Below are 21984 nucleotides of genomic sequence, written 5' to 3'. Positions count from 1 at the left end.
GCCAAGAGGACAGAGGTGAATAAGGAAGAGGAAGGAACCAAAGCCAGAACCTCGTGGTCCACCAGAGCCCTGTGTTTCAGCGGTTCTGTTAAAGCGTGCAGGTACCTGGGTGACCCATCAGTGAAGTCACAGTCAGCGTGGGCATGGCAGAACTGGGCCAGGCCTCCACAGACAGATGTCTGTCGCTCACAGAACCGACCGGTGAAACCTCGAAGACAAGAGTCCAGCTTACATCGTCCATCTGAGTCTGGACGGTTGTCACACTGTCCATGGACGCAGGGACAAGCTGTGGACATACAGGTGAGACTTGACACAGGAAATTTCTATTGTCTATCTGAGGGACAACACAAAGTCCACTTGACCTACTTCTGTCACAGTTTGGACCATATTTGTTGAAGGAGGAGCAGTACTGACAGCGAGAGCCTCTGAAGTTGGGTTCACAGATACACGACCCATTTCCTCTGATGCCCTCCACACACTGGACAGAAGACATCTGCTGAGACCAGTCAGAGGAACACGGTGGTTCCTCCGGATGTTTGGTGGCAGAACGTTACCTGGCCACGTCCGGAGCAGGGTGTGTTGAAGCCACCTGGACAAGGAGAGCAGTCTGGACCGTAGAAACCTTTACAGCAGGCTGGAGTCTGAACAGACAGGTACATTAATGTTACCACAGATTACTGACTTAGCTCTCATCAATAAAATCATAATGCCGCTATTACCGTTACATTCGCGGTGCAGAGTGGTGTGCAACCTCTGAATGGGACCTTGATGGGGGATTCGTCAGAGAAGAGGTTGTAAAGACACCCGGAGTAGGAGGTGCCCTGTTCACCAAAACAATAACAGTTTCACATAAAATTAGTTTTTCATATGAAGAGTAGAGATAAAAATCCAGAAGGTCCCAGCAGAGTGAGACTTCTTACTGTGTAGACTCCTGATGAGCACTGGAACAGGTGGACCTTGGCGCAGCTGACACATTCACCCTAAAGGATCACAAGATGTCAGCCATAAGATGTGAGTCGCAAGGATCAACCTCACAACAGTAAGCTCACTGTTTCTGGATCGGTTCCTAATGTGTCCGATAAAATCAACAGCTCCTTACCTTGATGATCTCGGTCTCTGTGATGTCACACCTGTGAGGCAGCAAAGGTTGGATAGAGGGTGGAGTCAAGACTCCGTTCATCACGTACAGCCGTCCATTCTTGGCCTCCACGGCTGCCTCCAGAACGGCCGCTCCGTTGACCAGAATCTGACCCTGGATCAGCCAATAGGAGGAGCATTACAGCAAACAGATCAGGCTTAATGCATGCAGGAATAAAAAAAATCATGATACACCTGGAAGATATCTCAGCTGAGGATCCATCAAAGTGAAAGATGGACTTTTTGACAAACTTACGTTTTCTGTTACGTTGATGATCAGGACCTGGTTGGCCATTGTCACAATGGTGGGGCTGGACACAATGTTGTAGACCTCCAGCTGTAGGACAGCAGGCAGGACAACGATCAGAGGGGAAAGAAGAGCGGATTCAGACATACAGCTGGTACTCACCGAGGTGGACGGGACGATGTGGTTCCGGAGGAACTCTGTCAGCTTGCTGCGACCCTGAGGGTTCAGACTGATTTAGATCGTAGCCAGAGTCTCTGAGCAGTTGACGGTTTGATTCTTACTCACCTCTGTACTGCGGAGGAACTGCAGGTGACCCTCCTTCATGCCGTTAAATGCTTCAGTAGTCGGAGTGAAGACCGTGACGGGTTGAGGGAGGTCCATCACAGAGGCCAGGTCAGCTTGCTGTAACCACAGCAAAGACTCACTGAAATCTTCAGTTGCTTCTTGAAGATTTGCTGATTTGTTTTACTCTGAAGTTGGATTAAGAAGGTTAGATCTTCTCTGGATCCCACAAAACTATCAGAACAGAAGGCCAACCTGCAGAAGATACTGCAGATCCTACAGAGTCCAAAGTTCTTCAGTGGATGGCTACTGGACTCCTGCTTTTGCTTTTTGAAGCAAGAGCAGAAGTCCAGAATTTTAAACCAGTTACAGACCAGACTTCTTACTGGGCTCTGCTGAGAGAACCAAAATCTACTGCAGATTCTCCAAGATAATCCAAACTGGAACAAATTTCTGAGACCAGGTCAACACAAGTTCTTAGAACCACATAATGAACAAAAAAAGCCTTAAATAAGTCGTCATCAGTCTGAACCAAGGGATAGCTGGTGTGAAAGAAGTAATCTGATTACCGCACCTCCAGCAGGGACTTGAACGTCTCCAATTTGCCATAGTCAGAGATGATTTTCATCAAGTTCTCCTGTAGAAGATCATCAAAGTGTTAAAGTGGGGTCGACATTTCCTCCAGTCAACCAGGGTCAGAAGGTCTCACATCTGGCCTGCTCTCCACGGTGGCCGGGACGCTGTCCATCAGCTTTGTGATGATGTGGACGAGTCCGTTGGACGCTGCCAGGTCCGACTTCATGACCTCACCTCGCTTCCTGCTGCCATGGATACGGATTCTGATCTGACCGCTCTGCAAGGAGAAATAGGATGGTTCTGGTTTAATCGGGTCATCAGATTCAGGTCCAATGAGGGTGGGACTCCTCATGTCTCCCATGATGTGTCCGGTGTCCTACTTATTCCTTTGCAAAGGCTTTGGATCAATTTTATGCAGATGATAAACTGTGCATGAGAGTCTTACCTAGAGACTCATAGAAGTGCTTTTTCTCCTGAGAGTTCTGGTTCTGATCCATATCTCAGGACCACTTGAAACAACATTGTGTTTTAAAAAACTGAAAGACAGCTAGGTTTCTTCTCACCCTGCCAGACATCTCCGTCTCTCCTGCCTTTCCGGACAGCGTGTAGAAGACATCCGTCTTCATCAGAGTGGAGGACGGCATTGAACCAGCAACCAGGTGCATCTTACACAGGTACTTAGCTTTGGATGAGTCTGCAGTCAGAGTCTGTATCTGTGATTAAAAGAACAACAAAAAGCCTGAAAACTCTGCTTCTTCTGACTGTCTGTGCTAAACGGGTCTAGAACTCACAGAGGTTCCCTTGAAACCTCGATTCACTGGAACAAAAACCGTAAACGGACCCAGGTTCTGAAGAGGCCAAGACAGAGAATCTGGGAACACAAAACAAACCACATCAGTGCTGACATCTGCCTCTGAACAGAACATCAGGTCCAGATCAAGCTAAGATGGAACCAGAACTGCTGGACTTTCTGGAGCAGGAGGCACAGTCCAACCCTCAGATTTAATGTTGCTTTATTCTAATCACCGAACAGAGAGATGGCATTGCTCAGCTGGCCGCTCCATTCCTTCCCAGGCTGTGTGTTCAGTTCCCTGAGACGCTCCATGATGTTCCCAAAGCAAACCTTCCCGTTCCCGATGTAGCCCTGGAGACAGGCGCACCTTGAGGCAAAGCAACAGGACACTCAGGTGTATTCAAGAGAGCATACAGGTAACAGTGAGGTAAAGCAAGGCGGAGGGGACTGACCGGACCCGACCCGGTCCCACCGTGGAGCAGTTGGCATTCTGGTGACAGGAGTCGGGTTTGCAGACGTCCTTCAGGTTGCAGCTGCCGTCCGCCAGCGTCTCAAAGTCTGGTAGACACTCACAGTGGGACTGGAAGGAAACCAGACACCGACAACAATACTCCCACAAACATCTCCCCCTGCAGGCTGGACTCTGCATTACAGCCACTGGGAGTCTGGAGAATCACATCAAACTAATTAGCTCTGGATTGTGTTCCTCCCCTGATTCCATCTCTGAGACGGTTACTTAGTCAAGCGAGTCCCTAATTCTGATCCGGATCATGTTTAAATCCTGACGTGAATCTGATCCTGAACCTGTTCCAGATCCTGCCCCAGAGGAAGATGGCGTCGTTCTGATCCTAGCATTACTTCCGGTCTTTGTCACAATCCCATTCTGGATTAGATGTTCTGGTTTCATCTCAGTGTTTTTGTTCAGATGACGTTCTATATCCAGAACATGCCATCAAACCTGATTCAGGTTCTGGATTTGATCCTTTTTCATACTCAGGCTAATTTCCTGATGTTCCTGAATCTGATCTCTGATTTTGATCTGCATGCAAAGAGTTTTCCACTTTTATCTCCCTGCTGATCCCATTCCTGGTTAGCATCCCGGTTCTTCTACATTCCCTTTCTGCTCCCATCTTTTTCCATCTAATCCCTTTTGGTTCTGGTTCTGATCCCTCAGACTCTGAAGTGGATCTCTGGACTAATTTTACCTTTCCCGGTCCATCATAAATGCAGCGGGTGGTCCTGGCAGAGCATCGTCCGTTTTGGGTCTGACAAGGATCGATCGGCATGCAGACCTGTCCGTCACCGCTGTAGCCTTGGTTGCAGGTGCAGTGGTGCTGGTCCGGTCCAGTGTGGGCACAGGAAGCCCAGGAATGGCAGACCGGCCGGAGACACGGGTTCTTGGCTGTGGAGGACAGAGGGAACGATGAGCAGACCAGGACCATCCCTGAGGAGATGGTTCTAGTTCTGGGTAGTTCTCTGGTGGTGATGAACGAGTTCCTTTTTTAAACATTTCTAAACTGAACAACAATCAAAACATCAGAGCTGCTGGAGATCAGGAGCTGGGCCCGGTTCTGACCCACAGAAACACAAACTGGGAGTTGATCCCGGTTTGTTGGTTTCTGTTTTGGAGAACTGGGCCCAGGTTCTTAGAGGGGTTCAGACAAAGGTACAGTTTCACCCAGTTCTGATCTTTGAGCCTGCCTAGCCAAGCCAGTCCAGAACTCCTCTGTTCATGTTTAGACTCACCTAAACACCGAGATCCTGATTTCTCATAACCAGGCAAACACTGGCACACCAGCCGTCCTGTCAAAGCTTCTTCCATGCAGCGGGAGTTCTGCTGGCAGCTGAGGGCCGCACACTCTGGAAGCTCTGGAAGACAGGAACCAGGTCAGGACAGACAGGTCCAGGCTGAAGGAAACCCGGTGCTGCAGGTCCAGCAGAGGGACTTACCCTGGTCACAGCGAGGACCTCGGTACCCAGAGAAGCAGGTGCAGCGACCGTCTCCTCTTAGTCCAGAACCGCAGAGACCGTGGACACAGGAGCACTCTGAGGCAGAACCAACAACAGCGGGTAAGGAATACTGGCGGTACTGACCGGGGACAGGATGGGAGAATGTGACGGTACCTGAACTACAGGTAGGGCCGTAACGTCCAGGAGAGCAGTCCTCACACGCCGTTCCTACAAAACCCACCTGGACAGCAGCCAGAAACAACTTTGACCCAAAGTCTGAGCTACTGCAGCGTTACTAATGTGGCCAAAAGGGTTCTGATGCCTTCTGTAGGTCAGTCAGAAGGTTCTGTGGGTCGGTCCTAATGCAGTTCAGGAAAACTCAAGAGGCAACAGAAACCTAGCTGTCTTTCAGTTGGTACTCCAGGATAATTTGGGTTTTACCAGATTCTGCTTGAGTTATATCTGTGTGTGTGTGTGTGTGTGTGGGTGTGTGTGTGTGTGTGTGTGGGGGTGTGTGTGTGTGTGTGTGTGTGTGTCACCTGGCAGCTGCAGGTGCCGTTCCCCCCCAGCCCATCGGAGCAGACCCCTCTGCCACTGCAGGGTCTGTCGGCCCCATCAGGACATTCTGCAACACAAACACAGGAAGCTGATGGAGGATGACAGGAAGCTGACCCCTCACCCATCTGTCCCACTTCCTGTCCCAGCTTTCATCAGCTCCTCTGTCCTCCACCACCCCCCCTACCGCATTCAGCGGAAATCTTTCCCTTCTCTGGTTGGATTCTAAGGTCTGAACCAGAACCTGGACTGGTCTTTGGTCCAGGTTCTGTCTGGACTTGTGGATCTCAGGTTCTGGATGATGTTCTGCTGGTCTGAGAGCAGCTTGTGGGATCGGCGCCGCGTCAGCAGATCTCTGTCCTGCTGACGGTCTGCATGGAGGAAGGAAATCCCGGTTCTAGAGGATCATCTGCTTCCTGCCGGACTGGACCGGGTCAGGAGTCACCTGGAGTGCTGGAGTGGGTGCAGATGGGTCGAGCTAGCAGGTTCTGCTGGTTCTGGTCTGTTCTCTGGTATAATCAGGTCGACCATTAAAGCTCTCTAGAGGTTCTGAACTGACCCAGTTTCCCGCAGAATAATGTCAGAGCAGAACAGTACTGACCCGTGCAGTCCGGACCCCAGTAACCGGGGCAGCAGCTCTTCACCTCCACCTGCTGGAAGCACTGGAAGGAGCAGCCGCTGACGGCCAGCTTCAGGCTGCTGGTCCGGATCTGGTACCTGCACAGAACCCACACGGTGAACAACCTGGGTCAGCAGAACCGGTCCAGACCAGAACCGATCAGGTTCAGCTCACTTGCAGCCCGATGCCAGGCTTTCTGGACTTCTCCTGAATCCAGTGGGACACAGAACAAACATGGAGATGGAGCAGGAGTGGCAGGCCATCTGCGTCCTCAGCACCGTGGAGTTGGAGCAGAAGTTCTGGAGAAACAAACAGAACCTGTTCAGAACCCCAGCAAGAACAGGAAGGAGATGGAATGACGGATTCTCCAGCTGCTCTGGAGGAAAAACTCCATCTGGCTCCTTCTGCCACAAAACATCCAAACAGATTAACAACAGGAAGCAGCTAGCGCGGTTCTGTTCAGAAGGCCCGATGGTTCTACTGGTCCTCACCACGACACAAACTGGGAATCTTGGGAGCTGGAAACAGTGACAGGAAGTGAGGCTAATGGCTCTAACTGCTGCTTATCTTCTGGATCGGATCCGCCCAGAACCTCCATCTCACACTGTCAGAGTCAGAAATGGGACCAAATGGATCCAACTGGACTGCCCAGAACCTCCCAGCAGTCCTTCGTGGTTCTGGTCCTGTTCTTCTCTCCATCGGTGCTTCTTTGAGGTTCTGCTCAGCTCTCTGAAGACCCAGACAGCATTTCAGTCAAGTTGAGGCCTGGCCTTTGACTAGGCTGTTCTGTTTGTTTCAGGTTGGACCAGAACATGAAGCTCAGGCTATCGGAAATCAGAACCACCATCTGGTCTGGTTCCTCAGCGGCAGCAGTGGGTCGGTACCGGGCTCAGAAAGAACCAGACTGGATGCTGAAGAGACATTATATTTAATGATGAAAATAATTTCATGAATCTCAGATATGAAGAATTTTGGAGGCGGCAGAAGATCAGAGAACCATTCCACCTAGAGACATCAGTCGCCAGCAGCAAATTAAAGCCGATCCACTGGGATCCACTGGGATCCATTGGTTCCAGCTGAGTACAGGCTCCCATCAGAAAACCTCTCCTGGTGATCTTACCTGCTGTGAGGCGACCGCCGTCATCATCAGAACCAGCAGCTGGAAACTCAGCAGGACCTCCATCTCTTCTGGTTCTGACCCGGTCTGCTGTCCAACCCGGTCCGACAGGCTCTTTTCAGGGCTTCCTCCTCCTCCTGCTTCCTGAAAACCAACCTTCAGGGAAAAGTGCTGAGCTGTAGCTTTAGACACAAACACCCAGAGGAAGTGGGATCATTCTGCATCTTTAAACAACACAGGAACTTCCTGCTGGCTTTCAGTTTCAGACCAAACTGATCCTGGCAGTGACTTCACAGTGGAGCGGCATGTCGCTGCTCTTACTGCAGCGAACCCTCTGGACGAAGGTTAAAATCCAGACTCACAGTTTGTGTCAGAGTGAGACCTCCTGTCTGTCAGCTATCCTATCTGCTCTAGTTTCCTCTCTGTTCTGGGTCCAGGGATGAACTTTGACCCTGCTGTGAATGTTCAGGACCTGCCTGCCACCAGGAGCCTCAGGTTGGGCCTCAGTCCAACAGGAAATCCTGTTTTCCTGAAACTTTCTGCTCCATCATCAACCGTGGCTGATAACCGTCTTCCTGCTGACTCAGAAGACTCAAGACACCAGGACACGCCGTCCCAGTGAGGACACGGCGTCCCCCTGGTGCACAATGTCCCAGGAACAGGAGCCGTCCTCAGAGGGGCCCGGAGCAGACGGTGTCCTCAGTTTGGGTTCTGGATTCTCATCATCAACGTTTTAACAAAATGCTGAACTTCGGTGATAAACAAGATTTAAAAAACAAAAATAAAGTGACAAAGCTAAACTCACAACAACAAATGAAAAGCAACGCAGATAAAATAGAAAAGATAAAAGTTCTGACCCAGAACATCTGAAGGTTTCTTTGGTTCTGAAGTCAGGTTGGTCCTTGTTCTCCTCAGTAGATCATATCCGACTATTTTCCCAGAATTCCCCTGGATCTCGATTCCCCCGAAAACCGAAACACCCAGAGACCTCATCATCCCAGCTGCTTGTATCTGGTTCTGCTGGGCTCGGTCCATACCTCAGGACCACAGCAGACATTGTTGCTGCTTGACCTCTGACCCCAGCTTCACACCCTCAGAGCGGAGCAATGCGGAACAGAAGAAGACCTGGAGCTGCTCAGATCGGACCGGCCCGCCACTTCGTCTGAACAAACCAGAACAAGCAGGAAGTTTCTGTACATAGAAATAAAGTTTATTGACAAAACTTACAGATTCTTCCCACCTGTTCCAGGTAACACTGAGCTCATCTGGATATGTACTGATACCTCATTAAATTTAAGAGCCGATAGCAGAGTGACAGCAGCTCCAGGCTGTAGGTGGCGCTAATAAACCCTAAAATATCTGTAAACTGCGTAAAACAAAGAGACTGGAGCCGCTTAGTGGTGAGACTTTCAGCAGATTCTGGTCCAAAGCTCAGTGCCCCCTATGAAGTGTGGACTCAGTCCAAGTCACATCAGGGGTCAGGGGTCAGGGTTGGGACAGAACGGCCTCTGGTCGTAACTTCACATCCAAAATGGCCGACTGGTCCCTGCTTAGCATCCTGCTGCTAAAACCTACAACTGAACAGATTTTAAAGATATTTCTGTTGGAGATATTTGTTCTGTTGTGACTTGTTGAATACAGAAAATTCAATATAAATATAACCTCTCATGTTCAGCGAAACAAAAATTATTTCCATACTTTACTTTTGAAAACTGATTTTATTCTATTTTTTGCAACAGACAGATCGCTCTGTGAACTTATTTCATATTTCCAAGATGGCAAAAAAAAAAGCACATTAAAATGTAATATTTTATTTATCAGTCTATTTGCTAATAGAGAACGTATTTTTACCCATAAAATCATCCGTTTTATGCAGCTAAACATTAGTCTGGTATAAAGTGGAGCTAATAACAAAGATCAAGTTCAGGACAAACACATGGCATATCTAAAATATAATAAAAATGTCTGACGCTACATTTGAAAAATTAAAAGACTAATGGAACTAAAATGAACTTTTTAAAAGAAACTATGAATGTTGTGGCTTTATGAACCAAAAGTGTAACAATAAATTCATCAGTTTTCTGCTAATCTAGTCTGAGAAGAAAATATTTGTTTAAAAATCATAATAAAACCAAGCAGCTTTCTATTCCACTCCCACAAAAAACTTGATATTAATTTCATAATTATGCAGAAAGTTTTCCCCGTAATAACTTTCTGCAAAAGAAATTCAAAATAAATATCAGTTCCTGCGTTTTGTGACTGAGATTTTGAGATAATAAACTTTACATTTTTTTCAATTGCGACTTCATTAAAGTTTTTAGAAAGTTTTCAAAAGTGGTTATTGTACAATAAATCTAATCCATCTTTAAGTTTAATTTAATAAAATTGGGCCTATTAACAGGAGATGAGGATAAATTATGATGCATTTAATCCTAAATTTTATTCACAATTGCTGCTTTCTAAAAAATCACCTCCATTTGATAGGGAAATTATTTTATTTGAGAGAGTGCTTAAACGTTGCAACATCATAAAAGCCCAATTTTTATTCCAATATGTTAATATCTTAATGTAGGATTTGAAATTGGTCTTCATTTGTGACATTTTCTTTTACTTTCCTCAGTTTGTGATTATTCTTTTTATTTCTTATTTTTTCTGCTCAGTTTATTAATTTAACTTTTTATTATTAATGTGCCTTGTCATAATATTTTCTTTGAATTTTCTATAAAGACGGAGAAAACAAAACATTACCACAAATCCGCCTTTTAACTCAAAACGTCACATGCAGCAATGAATTGTGGGTAATACACTTCGCCGAAGTCCGTAAAAGTGCGGATGTGGAGAATGTGGGACACACTGCGACCTTTAACCTTCAACATGAACGGCATCTGAAGGAGGAACGAGGGCGGGACAGGACGGGACGGGACCGGACCGGACCTCTGGCTCCATCAGAATCTTTTGTTTGGTTTTATTTTGAATCACAAGTTGAGCTTTACTGCCACCTACTGGACATTGTTTGATTTTCAGGCTGGACTCACGGTGACTGGCTGTCCAAACACATTCTTCTGTAAGTTCATGTGTTAATTATGAGTAGAATGTTATGAAATGTTTTGTTAGTTAAACTAATAATTTCAACTTGCTTCAGCTCAGTTTACAGATAAACTCCATTGTTAGCTGATTATCTGCTAAGAAGCATTTATGGTGATGTTGGTTTAGTTCTACTTGCCTTTGGTATTTGATATGTAATTGATTCTCATCCTTTGCTACAGGAAAGAAGCTGCAAATGAAGCCACAAAACCACCAACGGCTGAACTATTTCCAACTGAAGTTAGCTAGCAGTCTAGGACAGCAAAGCAGTAGACGAGGCGCCATGTCAGCGGTCTGGAGGTCCAAGAGGATCTAACCCTAACCCTAACCCCCTAACCCTCAACACCAGCAATCTGAGAAAACAGTTAGAAATCAGCAAGCCACGGAGTTCAAGGAGTTTTGCAACAGCAGCAACAACCAACCCTGTAGTAATCTCTGAATTAATAACTCAGGTTCTCAGGCAACAGTTTGATCGGATTGCCAGTTTTGGTACTTTGCAGATATTTGGAGATCTTCTCAAAATCTCCAAAGTAGGAGATTGCTAGCCATCACCAAGTTGCCTGAACTTCAGGACTTGGTGAAGATGAATGTTTTCAGCAAGGAGCTGACATCTGGAAGAGCAGCATTAGCGAATCGTTAGCTTCATCATAGACTGATAACATGTCTTTTGAGAGTAAAATCTCTATCCGTCGAAAACAACCGTTTCTGGATTCACCCTCTACATGTTTGACGACACAGTTGAAAAGTGGGAGGACTGAACGAGTGTGGTTCTGTTGGTTCTGGTCGGTAAAATACTGTAGAGTAGTCCTACAGTTAAAATACTCTGACCTTGTAGTTCTGTTGTAGTTAAATGTACTGAATGAAAACAAAATGTTCTCAAACTGGTTGTGTTATGCGTATTGGTGTGTAAGTACTCATTAGTACCCAGTACTAATGAGTACCTGGTACTACCTGGTACTCATTATCTGGCATCAGAAAGTACTGGCATGTACGTTTAACTTGTACTGGGTTTGAAGGAACACGGTATCGACACATCCCTGGTTTTAAAGGTTCTACTACATCAGCTGCAAATGAAAACGTGTCCATGTTGGGTCTCAGGTTCTTCTCCAGGTGGACACGTCCCGCAGAGAAGACCTGGAGGAAGACCAAGTCCTGCCTGGAGGCTGCTTCCAGGCTTCCTCCAGGCTCCAGCAGTGACCTGCAGCTGTTTCATCCAGATCCTGATCTGATCAGAACCTCCATCCACGCAGGACTGTCTTCTCTTCCCTTCCAGGTGTGGACTTATTTACAGGTGTGCATGTCGTTCATGCTCTCGCAGCGTCTGCAGTGGACGTAGCAGCACCAGACAAATTTGCACTCGCAGCGCTGGATGTTCCTCACCACATGAGTGTTGTAGCCTCTGCCGCAGCAAAGCAGGTTGCAGCCATCCGGGGCGGTGGAGGTCCGGTTGCAGCGGCGCCCCCTGGTGCCGGCGATGCCGCGCCGCCTGTCCTCCAGGCAGTAGTTTGGAGACTTGTTCAGGTAGATGAGTTCGTTTTTGTCCACAAGATGGCGCTGGTCCTTTTTTCTGGTCTTCCTCCTGGCCCGGTCCGACACCTGGACGCTGCGCTCGTATCGCTCCTTCAGGAAGGCGCCGACACGCTGGAACGGCGCCATGGACCTCCAGCAGGTCTTCACTGCGCAGGAACCAGAAATACCGTGGCAGCGACAGTCTGTGGACATGGTCGTCTCGATGGCCTGCAGGAAGACAGAGACACTGGGCTGGAGATGGGTTCCGGGTGGGGAAGGAGGAAGTCAGAACCTGCCTGCCCGCTGACAGCTGGACCTGCACTGGATGGTCGGATCCTGACCTTATTCTGGAGGATCAGGGAGGAGTTCTACCAACCAGCAGCTACTCAGGTGGATGGTTCCTGCAGAGCACATTTCAGTCACATCAGAACAACTAAGGTTTCAGAGTTCCAGGAAGTCCCTTTCAGAGGAGAAGTTGAAGTTTGGATCTGGACCAGTGAAGCTGGACCGATGCAGAACTGAGAGCAGAAGCTGGAGATCCAAACAGTCCTGCTGAAGGAAGTGATGTAAGGTGAGGTCTGGTCTTTCACCTCCAGAGGAACCATCCGGTACCAAAGCCTTAAGTGGATGAGAACCAGCTACGTGTAACGTGGTCAGGGGGAAAGTTAGGACAATCTAAGGGCCCCTGACTAACAGGGGGCCCTCCACACTTTATTTAGTTTTTGTTCATAGAAATTTAAAAAAGGGGCCCTGTCAATTAGAAATTAATCATATTGTGTTTTCTAAAATAGTTTTTAGCAGTAAAAATGAAATGTTGCCCCTCCCAGACCTTCACCTGAACCTCCTGGACCTGCAGGAAATGGTTCCTTCCTGCTGGACCATGTTCAGCAGCACACAGTGGAAAACAAGAACCACTGGCTGTTACTATGCTGCTAAGAAAAATAATAAAGTTAGGTTTTCCAAAAAATTTAATAAAATAGAGAGACAAAGAGAAAAAGGTAAAAGTGTGAGTTTATAATCCAGTTTTTCTCTGAGAGGTGAGTAAACTGAGATTATCAACCATTTAGCATAGTTAGCTTAGCTACAGACTGTTGGCCTCCATTTCACTAACATTTAATGAATTAAGGAAAGAAATTATCAACATATTCATATATTGAACTTGAACCTTTTACCTCTTAACAACAGGTGAGTCAGTCAGCAGCAGCTCTGACCTCCTGACCCGTCCTCTCTCCTCTCCTAGTCAAATTAAAGCTGCACTATGTCACTTTTATAAAATATTTTTGATATATTTGTTAAAACTGTCGTTATGTTGTGACAGTACGGTATGAGAGATAATCTGTGAAAAATCTATTTCCTCTGCTTTCTCCCAGTTCTCTCTAGAAACAACCAATCAGAGACAGGAGAGTTTTAGCGCTGTCAATCACAATCTCGTGGTGAATAAAAGACTTTCAGCTTTAGGGAGAACATTCCTGGATCTCCGGCTCAGAAAATCTTCCCTGACCGGAGCTGCTGCCCGGTTCTGGTTCTGGAAAACGGATCTTCACCCACTTTGGTGGAAAAACCTTACAGGAACATTCTGAGCAGCTGCTGGCTCGGTTCCTCCCTGATCTTGTAAACCGGACCCGCTCCGACCGATTCTCGCAGCAGAGCGGGTTTTTCTCTGAAGGGGTCTACTGAGGTCAAAGGTCAGGATGCCCTCACCTGCCGTCCGGCTTCGGCGTTGTGCTGGTTCATGGTGCCGAGCGTGAACCCGACTCGGTCCATTGACGAGTTCTTCTCCGAGACGTCCATGAACCTCCGGCTGAACCAGGTTCCGAACCGGATGTGGTCCGAGCAGCCGCCCCAGTGCCAGCCCTCCTCCTCCGCCGCCGTGCCGCCGCCGCGCAGCCGGGCGTCGCAGCCGCACTCCGTCATGTTGCCCTGGCTGCAGGACCGGGTGATGGAGTGGACCAGACCCGCCGCCATCACCGCGTAGATGAACGCCGTCTCCTTGGTTCCTGCGGGATGGAGACGTTCTGACATCACTTCCTCTGCAACCAAAGGACACATGATCCCTACCAGTCAGAATTCCAGGTAACCTTTGACCTCCTGGCTCCTCCCTGCTGAAGGAAAAACTCAGAGATTGACATCCAGGAAGCTTTTGAAATATTTTACAAAACCTTATACTCAAAAATCTCTGGAGGAACTATAGAACAAATTGATGAATATTTGAACTCACTAGAACTACTACGAAGGACAGAATAGAAAAATGACATCAGACATTACAGAAAAAGAATTAAAAAACACAATAAGTAGATTAAAACCATGTAAATCGCCTGGGTCAGATGGATACACAGCAGAATTTTATAAGGAATTTCAGAAAGAGTTGATTCCAATCCTCCTCCCTTCATTAAATTGGATTCTGAAAAAAGCTCAAACACCACCGAGCTGGAAGGAGGCAATAATCTCAGTAATACATAAAGAAGGTAAAGATAAACTGGATTGCGGATCATACCGACCAATATCTGTTTTAAATATTGATTATCGACTTTTTACTCCTATAATGGCCAGACGACTGGAAGAATTTCTCCCTTCCCTAATACATTACGATCAAACTGGTTTCATACGACAACGTCAAACACAGGATAATATAAGAAGGACACTACATATTATAGATCACATACAAAAAAGTAAACTTGAAGCTATTGTTATCAGTATAGATGCGGAAAAAGCATTCGATTCAGTTGACTGGAATTTTCTCTTCAGGGTTTTACATAAATTTGGACTACATAATACAATAATAAAAACAATACAGGCGTTATATAATAATCCCACAGCGAGAATTAAAGTTAATGGACATTTATCAGACAGAATTACTTTAGAAAGAGGGTCTAGACAAGGGTGTGCGTGGTCACCGTTACTTTTTGCATTATATTTAGAACCACTAGCCCAATCGATAAGACAAAATAAGGATATTAAAGGAATAATTATGAAAGGGATAGAACATAAATTGGCTTGTTATGCAGACGATATATTAATTTATGTGGAACAACCAACCCACTCTCTCCCAGTTTTGCTGCAATTATTCAAACAATTCGGTCAATTATCAGGGTACAAAATTAATATTAACAAAACTCAGATGCCGGCTTATAACTATACTCCACCGCAGGAAATCCAAAACAGGTACCCCTTAGTTTGGCACACTGACCATTTTAAATATCTAGGCATCACTATACCAAAGGACCTCGAAAAACTATTTGAATATAATTATGTCCCCATGCAAAAAAGAATTAAAGAGGATATCACAAAATGGAATCTCACTCCTTTTCTAAGTTTTAGCTCAAGAATTGATTCAATTAAGATGAACATATTACCCAGACTGTTATATTTAGGTGGCAGCCCAATCCTCTCCTTGGGCTGCCACCTTATCGTGGTGGGGGGGTTTGAGTGCCCCAATGATCCTAGGAACTATGCTGTCTGGGGCTTCATGCCCCTGGTAGGGTCACCCAAGGCAGACAGGTCCTAGGTGAGGGACCAGACAAAGCGCAGCCCGAAGACCCCAATGATGAATAAAAACATTGGACTTGGCGTTCCCTTGCCCGGACGCGGGTCACCGGGGCCCCACTCTGGAGCCAGGCCTGGAGGGGGGGCACGATGGCGAGCGCCTGGTGGCCGGGCTTTTACCCATGGAGCCCGGCCGGGCTCAGCCCGAAGAGGAAACGTGGGTCCCCCCTCCCATGGGCCCACCACCCGTGAGAGGGGCCAAAGGGGTCCGGTGCAGTGTGGGATGGGTGGCAGCAGAGGGAGGGGACCCTGGCAGTCCGATCCTCGGTTGCAGAAGCTGGCTCTTGGGACGTGGAATGTCACCTCTCTGGTGGGGAAGGAGCCGGAGCTAGTGTGTGAGGTCGAGAGGTTCCGGCTAGAAATAGTCGGTCTCACCTCGACGCATGGCTCTGGTTCTGGAACCAGCCTCCTTGAGAGGGCTGGACATACTTCCACTCTGGAGTTGCCCAAGGTGAGAGGCGTCGGGCAGGAGTGGGCATACTTGTTGCTCCCCATCTCGGCACCTGTACGTTGGGGTTTACTCCGGTGAACGAGAGGGTAGCCTCCCTCCGCCTACGGGTGGGGGGACGGGTCCTGACTGTAGTTTGTGCATACAGGCCGAACGACAGTTCAGATTACCCACCCTTTTTGGAGTCCTTAGAGGGGGTACTGGAGAGTGCTCCTCCTGGGGACTCCCTTGTTCTGCTGGGGGACTTCAACGCTCACGTGGGCAATGACAGTGAGACCTGGAGGGGCGTGGTTGGGAGGAACGGCCCGCCCGACCTGAACTCGAGCGGTGTTCTGTTGTTGGACTTCTGTGCTCGTCATGGATTGTCCATAACGAACACCATGTTCAGGCATAAGGGTGTCCATATGTGCACTTAGCACCAGTACACCCTAGGCCGCAGTTCGATGATCGACTTTGTCATCGTTTCATCGGATCTGCGGCCGTATGTCTTGGACATTCGGGTGAAGAGAGGTGCGGAGCTGTCCACTGACCACTACCTGGTGGTGAGTTGGCTCCGGTGGTGGGGGAGGAAGCCGGTCAGGCCTGGCAGGCCCAAACGTGTTGTGAGGGTCTGCTGGGAACATCTGGCGGGATCCCCTGTGAGACGGAGCTTTAACTCCCATCTCCGGCAAAACTTCGAACACGTCCCAGGGGAGGTAGGGGACATGGACTCTGAGTGGACCGTGTTCCGTGCCTCCATTGTTGAGGCGGCCGATCGGAGCTGTGGCCTCAAGGTTGTCGGTGCCTGTCGCGGCGGCAACCCTCGAACCCGTTGGTGGACACCTTCGGTGAGGGTTGCCATCAGGCTGAAGAAAGAGTCCTACCGGGCCTTTTTGGCCTGTGGGACTCCGGAAGCAGCTGATGGGTACCGGCAGGCGAAGCGGCATGCGGCTCGGGTGGTTGCTGAGGCAAAAACTCGGGTGTGGGAGGAGTTTGGAGAGGCCATGGAGAAAGACTTCCGTACGGCTTCGAGGCGATTCTGGTCCACCATCCGGCGTCTCGGGGGGGGAAGCAGTGCAGCACCAACACTGTTTATAGTGGGGATGGTGTGCTGCTGACCTCTACTCGGGACGTTGTGGGCCGGTGGGCAGAGTACTTCGAAGACCTCCTCAATCCCACCAACATACCTTCCATTGAAGAAGCTGAGCCTGGGGACTCTGGGTTGGGCTCTCCAATCTCTGGGGACGAGGTCGCTGAGGTGGTTAAGAAGCTCCTCGGTGGCAAGGCTCCGGGGGTGGATGAGATCCGCCCGGAGTTCCTTAAGGCTCTGGATGTTGTAGGGTTGTGTTGGCTGACGCGACTCTGCAATATTGCATGGACATCGGGGGCAGTTCCCCTAGATTGGCAGACCGGGGTGGTGGTCCCCCTGTTCAAAAAGGGGGACCGGAGGGTGTGCTCTAATTATAGAGGGGTCACACTCTTAAGCCTCCCTGGCAAGGTCTATTCAGGGGTCCTGGAGAGGAGGGTCCGTCGGATAGTCGAACCTCGGATTCAGGAAGAGCAGTGTGGTTTTTGTCCTGGTCGTGGAACACTGGACCAGCTCTACACCCTCGGCAGGGCCCTGGAGGGTGCATGGGAGTTCGCCCAACCAGTCTACATGTGTTTTGTGGACTTGGAGAAGGCGTTCGACCGTGTCCCTCGGGGAGCCCTGTGGGGGGTTCTCCGGGAGTATGGGGTACTGGGCCCTTTGATACGGGCTGTCAGGTCCCTGTATGACCGGTGTCAGAGTCTGGTCCGGGTTTTCAGGATTTTTTATTTTTTTTTTAGTTCTTACTCATTGACTTACCCTACATTTTAATTTGTCACCTTTTTTTTTTTGCTTTCATGTATATTGCAATGTGTTTACACTGTTACAACTATATTGTTTTATGAGCCTGAGTAAGTCGGGCTCATTTCCGGTGAGAGTTGGACTCCGCCAGGGCTGCCCTTTGTCACCGATTCTGTTCATTACTTTCATGGACAGAATTTCTAGGCGCAGCCAAGGTGTTGAGGGGATCCGATTTGGTGGCCTTAGGATCTCATCTCTGCTTTTTGCAGACGATGTGGTCCTACTGGCCTCATCAGGTCATGATCTGCAGCTCTCGCTGGAGCGGTTCGCAGCCGAGTGTGAAGCGGCCGGGATGAAGATCAGTGCCTCCAAATCCGAGGCCATGGTCTTGAGCCGGAAAATGGTAGAATGCCTTTTCCGGGTCAGGGGGGGTGTCCTGCCCCAGGTGGAGGAGTTCAAGTATCTCGGGATCTTGTTCACGAATGGGGGAAGAAGGGAGCGGGAGATCGACAGGCGGATTGGCGCAGCGTCTGCCGTCAAGCGGGCGCTGTACCGGTCCGTCGTGGTGAAGAGAGAGCTGAGCCATAAAGCGAAGCTCTCGATTTACCGGTCGGTCTACGTTCCCACCCTCATCTATGGTCATGAGCTTTGGGTCATGATCGAAAGAACGAGATCGCGGATACAAGCGGCCGAAATGGGTTTTCTCCGTAGGGTGGCTGGGCTCTCCCTTAGAGATAGGGTGAGAAGCTCAGTCATCCGGGAGGGACTCAGAGTAGAGCCGCTGCTCCTTCACATCGAGAGGAGCCAGTTGAGGAGCATCTGGTCAGGATGCCTCCTGGACGCCTCCCTGGTGAGGTGTTCCGGGCACGTCCCACCGGGAGGAGGCCCCGGGGAAGACCCAGGACACGCTGGAGGGACTATGTCTCTCGGCTGGCCTGGGAACGCCTCGGGATTCCCCCGGAAGAGCTGGAAGAAGTGGCCGGGGAGAGGGAAGTCTGGGCCTCCCTTCTGAAGCTGCTACCCCCGCGACCCGACCCCGGATAAGCGGAAGAAGATGGATGGATGGATGGATGGATGTTATATTTATTCCAAACTTTACCAATTGAAATAAATCAAAAAAATTTTAATGAATGGGACAAACTAATATCAAGATACATTTGGCAAGGTAAAAGACCTAGAATTGGATATAAGGTCTTACAACTGGAAAAGAAAATGGGAGGTTGGGGGTTACCTTCCCTCAAAGATTATTATTTAGCAGCACAAGCAAGAACACTGATATACTGGTGCGACCAACACATAATGCTCAATGGAAAACAATTGAAACAAAGGCGACACCCATTCCTGTACAGGCAATTCTGGCTGATGCAAATCTACAAAGTTTTATAAATAATATAGATAACCAGTGGATGAAAACAACCCTTAGAGTGTGGAAAACTATCGTTAAAAAAATGCACTAGAGAACGACCTGGCAATAATAAAATGGATTGCATATGACTCAGACTTCCCACCAAACAAACTGGACACCAGGTTTAAGGACTGGACATCCAAGGGAATCACTGCTCTGTGCACAATAATGAACAACAAAATCTTAAGTGATTTTGAAACACTCAAGGGAAAATATTCATTGAACAAACAGGACTTTTATCGATATTTACAAATAAGAAATTTTGTTAACTCAAAAATTAGGCCAATTATTGACAAGAATATAAACCTAATGGAAATTTTTATAAATGCCTATAAATCAAAAATTAAAGGGAAAATAATTTCACTTATCTATAAAAACCTAATAGATCTCAAAAACAATTCAACCCTACATATCAAAGAAAGATGGGAAAAAGAGGGCAATTTAACAATAACGGAGGAGGAATGGACAATAATGTGGAGATACCAATGGACATATAATAAATCTCTACAATGGCAAGAATTTGGATGGAAAAATCTGATAAGATTCTTTACCACACCTGCTCAGAAACGCCACTATGATGGAAATCCTCCTGCATGTTGGAGAAAATGTAGAAATCAAAACGCAAACCATTATCATGTCTTCTGGGACTGCCCAATCATAAAGATTACTGGAAAGAGATAAATAGTGTCTTACAAGATATTTTCAAGCAGAACATCCCTTTTGAGATCAAGCTTATGTATTTTGGCATAATTCCTCAAGAAGCTTCAAAAAGACATAAATATTTAATGACTATTTTATTAATAGCAACATTACAAGAAAATGGTTATCACAAGGCAAACCAATTTTAGACGACTGGATTGACATAACATTTAACATATATAAAATGGAAAAAATAACAGCCTCTCTCAATCACAGGACTGAACAATTCTGTCAGCGGTGGCAGATTTGGGTAGATTATGTAAAACTTAAAAGATCTGATTTCACTTTTTAGAGACCAAACTAAATTAAATGCCCTTGACAATCCACTCTCCTATGACAACCAAACTTCATAATTATTTTATACTATGTTTTTCATTTGTTTTGTTTTTTTTTCAGGTTTGCTCTTTACATTTCTGACTTGCTTCTTTTCTGTCTTTTTGGTTTCTTCTTCCACTCTTTATTCCTTGCCTTATAATCTTTCTCAAGGAAGTGAAGTTGCATTTATGTTTTGTCTGTTATTATGCAATGCTCTACATGTCTACCTTATTACAAATGTTAACGGTAATCCTGTGATGTAGAGACCTAAGTTTATGTAAGTGATACTTTCTTGAGAATCAATAAAGTTAAAAAAAAAAAAAAAAAAAAAAAAAGAAGAAAAACTCAGAGATTTAATCGGATATAATCCAGGATGTTCCGGTAATAAACATGCAGCTCCTCCGTTTGGCCTCTAGGGGGCAGACTGGGCCTAGTCAGACGCTTCATGCAGCTGCTGGTTCGGTACCATGTGGACCCGTCAGAACCAGAACTAAACAATTAGTTTCTAACCTGCTGCGCGTCGGAACCAGCAGGACTTTAACTAAACGGGACCAGGAAAACATGCTGAATTCTGTAGAACCTTTGGTTCTGGATGTTGGGTCTGACCGCCTGGAACCAGAACTAAAACACACAGAGTCCAGTTAGGAGCTGCAGAACCGTGCAGCAGAACTCACCGCTCGTCAGTTCGTGGCCGAACACGGCCGCAGGGTTCCGGGTCGTGGAGCAGTTCCAGCGCTCCAGTCGGAACTGGTTCCGACACTCCGCCACGGCCAGCCGGGCTCCGTCCCGCACGCCGGGCAGCAGGAAGGGCTTCCCGCGGCACACGGCCCGCTGCCGGCCGCTCAGAACCGGGTCACCGCCGGACGTCACGCCCAGCCACCTGTGGAGGGCAGCGGCCAGTTAGCGCTCAGAGGCTGCAGGCTCGGTTCGGACGGGTTCTGATCAACGGAACCACGTCTGTTTAATTCTGACATGAAGCAGCTGAGTCTAACCGACCCGGTCCAGAAGATCAGAACCGCGAGAGTTTACCATCTAAAAACGCACAGTGGATCTGATCGGAACCTCGGTTCTGTTCTCCAGATTGAACTCAATCCGAACCGGTCCGAGAAAGGTTCTCCTCAGCTAAAAGTCCGGTTCGGATTATTCTTGTGAGAATCGCGCAAACCCATCTGGTTCCGAACAGTTCGGTCTGGTCGGGGACCAGGTTCACTCGGAACCACAGAGATGGGCTCAGCCGGACCCATCCGGACAGGTGGAACCGAAACCAGTAGCGGTTCTGGTTAGTTGGATAAAACTGGACCTCAGACCGGGTTCTGGTGCTGATAAAAAGTTCGGACAGAGCTGCGGTGCTGCTTGATCCGGTTCGGTACTCACATCCAGCTGGCCCGGCAGCTCGGCGGGCTGACCCAGACCAGCAGCAGAACCAGACCGAACATGGGTCGGACTCCAGAACTCCGGGTCTCCATCCCTCACCAGAACCGCCCGGTTCTGCGGATCATCCCGGTTCCGCCGCCGCTGCTTCCCTCTGCGGTTCCAGGCGCGGCGGATCGGACCCAGACCCGGTCCAGGACGCTGCTGATTGGACCAGCGCAGCGGCGTGACGTCAGAGGCTGATCCTGAAGCTGTGGAGCAAACAGAGCAGGAAAACATCCCGGTTCTCCAGAACCCTCCAGAACCGCCTGGCACCGGATGGGAGGGAAACTGGACCGAGTGCCACTGGTTCCGAAACGTCCGGAGGAAGAAACCAGGAGGTTCTGGTAACCATGGCAACCCTGACCTCATAGAAAGTACCCCTGGTTCTGCCTACCGGGGCCTGGCCGGTTCCGGACCGAACCGAGTCTGCAGAAACTGGGCCGGTTCGGTTCTGATTAAATAAATTGAGAAACTAAAAAAAAAAT

At 48.2% G+C, this 21984-nt stretch overlaps 2 protein-coding genes across 4 annotated transcripts in view; both read right to left on the bottom strand.

The window, feature by feature from the left end:
• Positions 1-5465, bottom strand: part of stab2 (stabilin 2) — a 28439-nt gene extending 22974 nt beyond the window's left edge. The window contains exons 1-19 of one of the 2 annotated variants that reach the window (XM_032588747.1): positions 5160-5465; positions 4986-5081; positions 4782-4904; positions 4241-4437; positions 3488-3615; positions 3269-3402; positions 3034-3113; positions 2806-2955; positions 2376-2519; positions 2241-2303; positions 1670-1786; positions 1547-1600; positions 1394-1474; positions 1100-1252; positions 921-980; positions 720-821; positions 555-641; positions 367-478; positions 106-286 (exon numbers count right to left, since the gene is read on the bottom strand). In XM_032588747.1, coding sequence (XP_032444638.1) covers positions 106-286; positions 367-478; positions 555-641; positions 720-821; positions 921-980; positions 1100-1252; positions 1394-1474; positions 1547-1600; positions 1670-1786; positions 2241-2303; positions 2376-2519; positions 2806-2955; positions 3034-3113; positions 3269-3402; positions 3488-3615; positions 4241-4437; positions 4782-4857 — 1919 coding nt within the window. In that variant the 5' untranslated portion in view covers positions 4858-4904; positions 4986-5081; positions 5160-5465. Of the gene's footprint in view, positions 1-105; positions 287-366; positions 479-554; positions 642-719; positions 822-920; positions 981-1099; positions 1253-1393; positions 1475-1546; positions 1601-1669; positions 1787-2240; positions 2304-2375; positions 2520-2805; positions 2956-3033; positions 3114-3268; positions 3403-3487; positions 3616-4240; positions 4438-4781; positions 4905-4985; positions 5082-5159 lie in introns of those variants that run through there. The other variant, XM_032588748.1, reaches the window with a different exon arrangement.
• A 5237-nt stretch (positions 5466-10702) lies between these two features.
• Positions 10703-21867, bottom strand: wnt16 (wingless-type MMTV integration site family, member 16). Of its 2 annotated transcripts, none has more exons than XM_032588758.1 (4): positions 21461-21867; positions 20761-20966; positions 13571-13899; positions 10703-12097 (listed from the first exon to the last, which is right to left on the bottom strand). In XM_032588758.1, exons 1-4 carry the CDS (start codon positions 21550-21552, stop codon positions 11642-11644), a joined length of 1083 nt encoding a protein of 360 aa, XP_032444649.1. In that variant the 5' UTR covers positions 21553-21867; the 3' UTR covers positions 10703-11641. The 2 variants fall into 2 exon arrangements, with proteins under 2 accessions (XP_032444649.1, XP_032444650.1); XM_032588759.1 differs by having other exon boundaries at positions 13571-13866.
• Positions 21868-21984: the final 117 nt, after the last annotated feature.

This window comes from Xiphophorus hellerii, chromosome 17 (assembly GCF_003331165.1).
Source record: "Xiphophorus hellerii strain 12219 chromosome 17, Xiphophorus_hellerii-4.1, whole genome shotgun sequence".
Classification (NCBI taxonomy): domain Eukaryota; kingdom Metazoa; phylum Chordata; class Actinopteri; order Cyprinodontiformes; family Poeciliidae; genus Xiphophorus; species Xiphophorus hellerii.
Note: the sequence above shows the minus strand (reverse complement) of the source record. Positions and strands in the feature narration are given on the sequence as shown.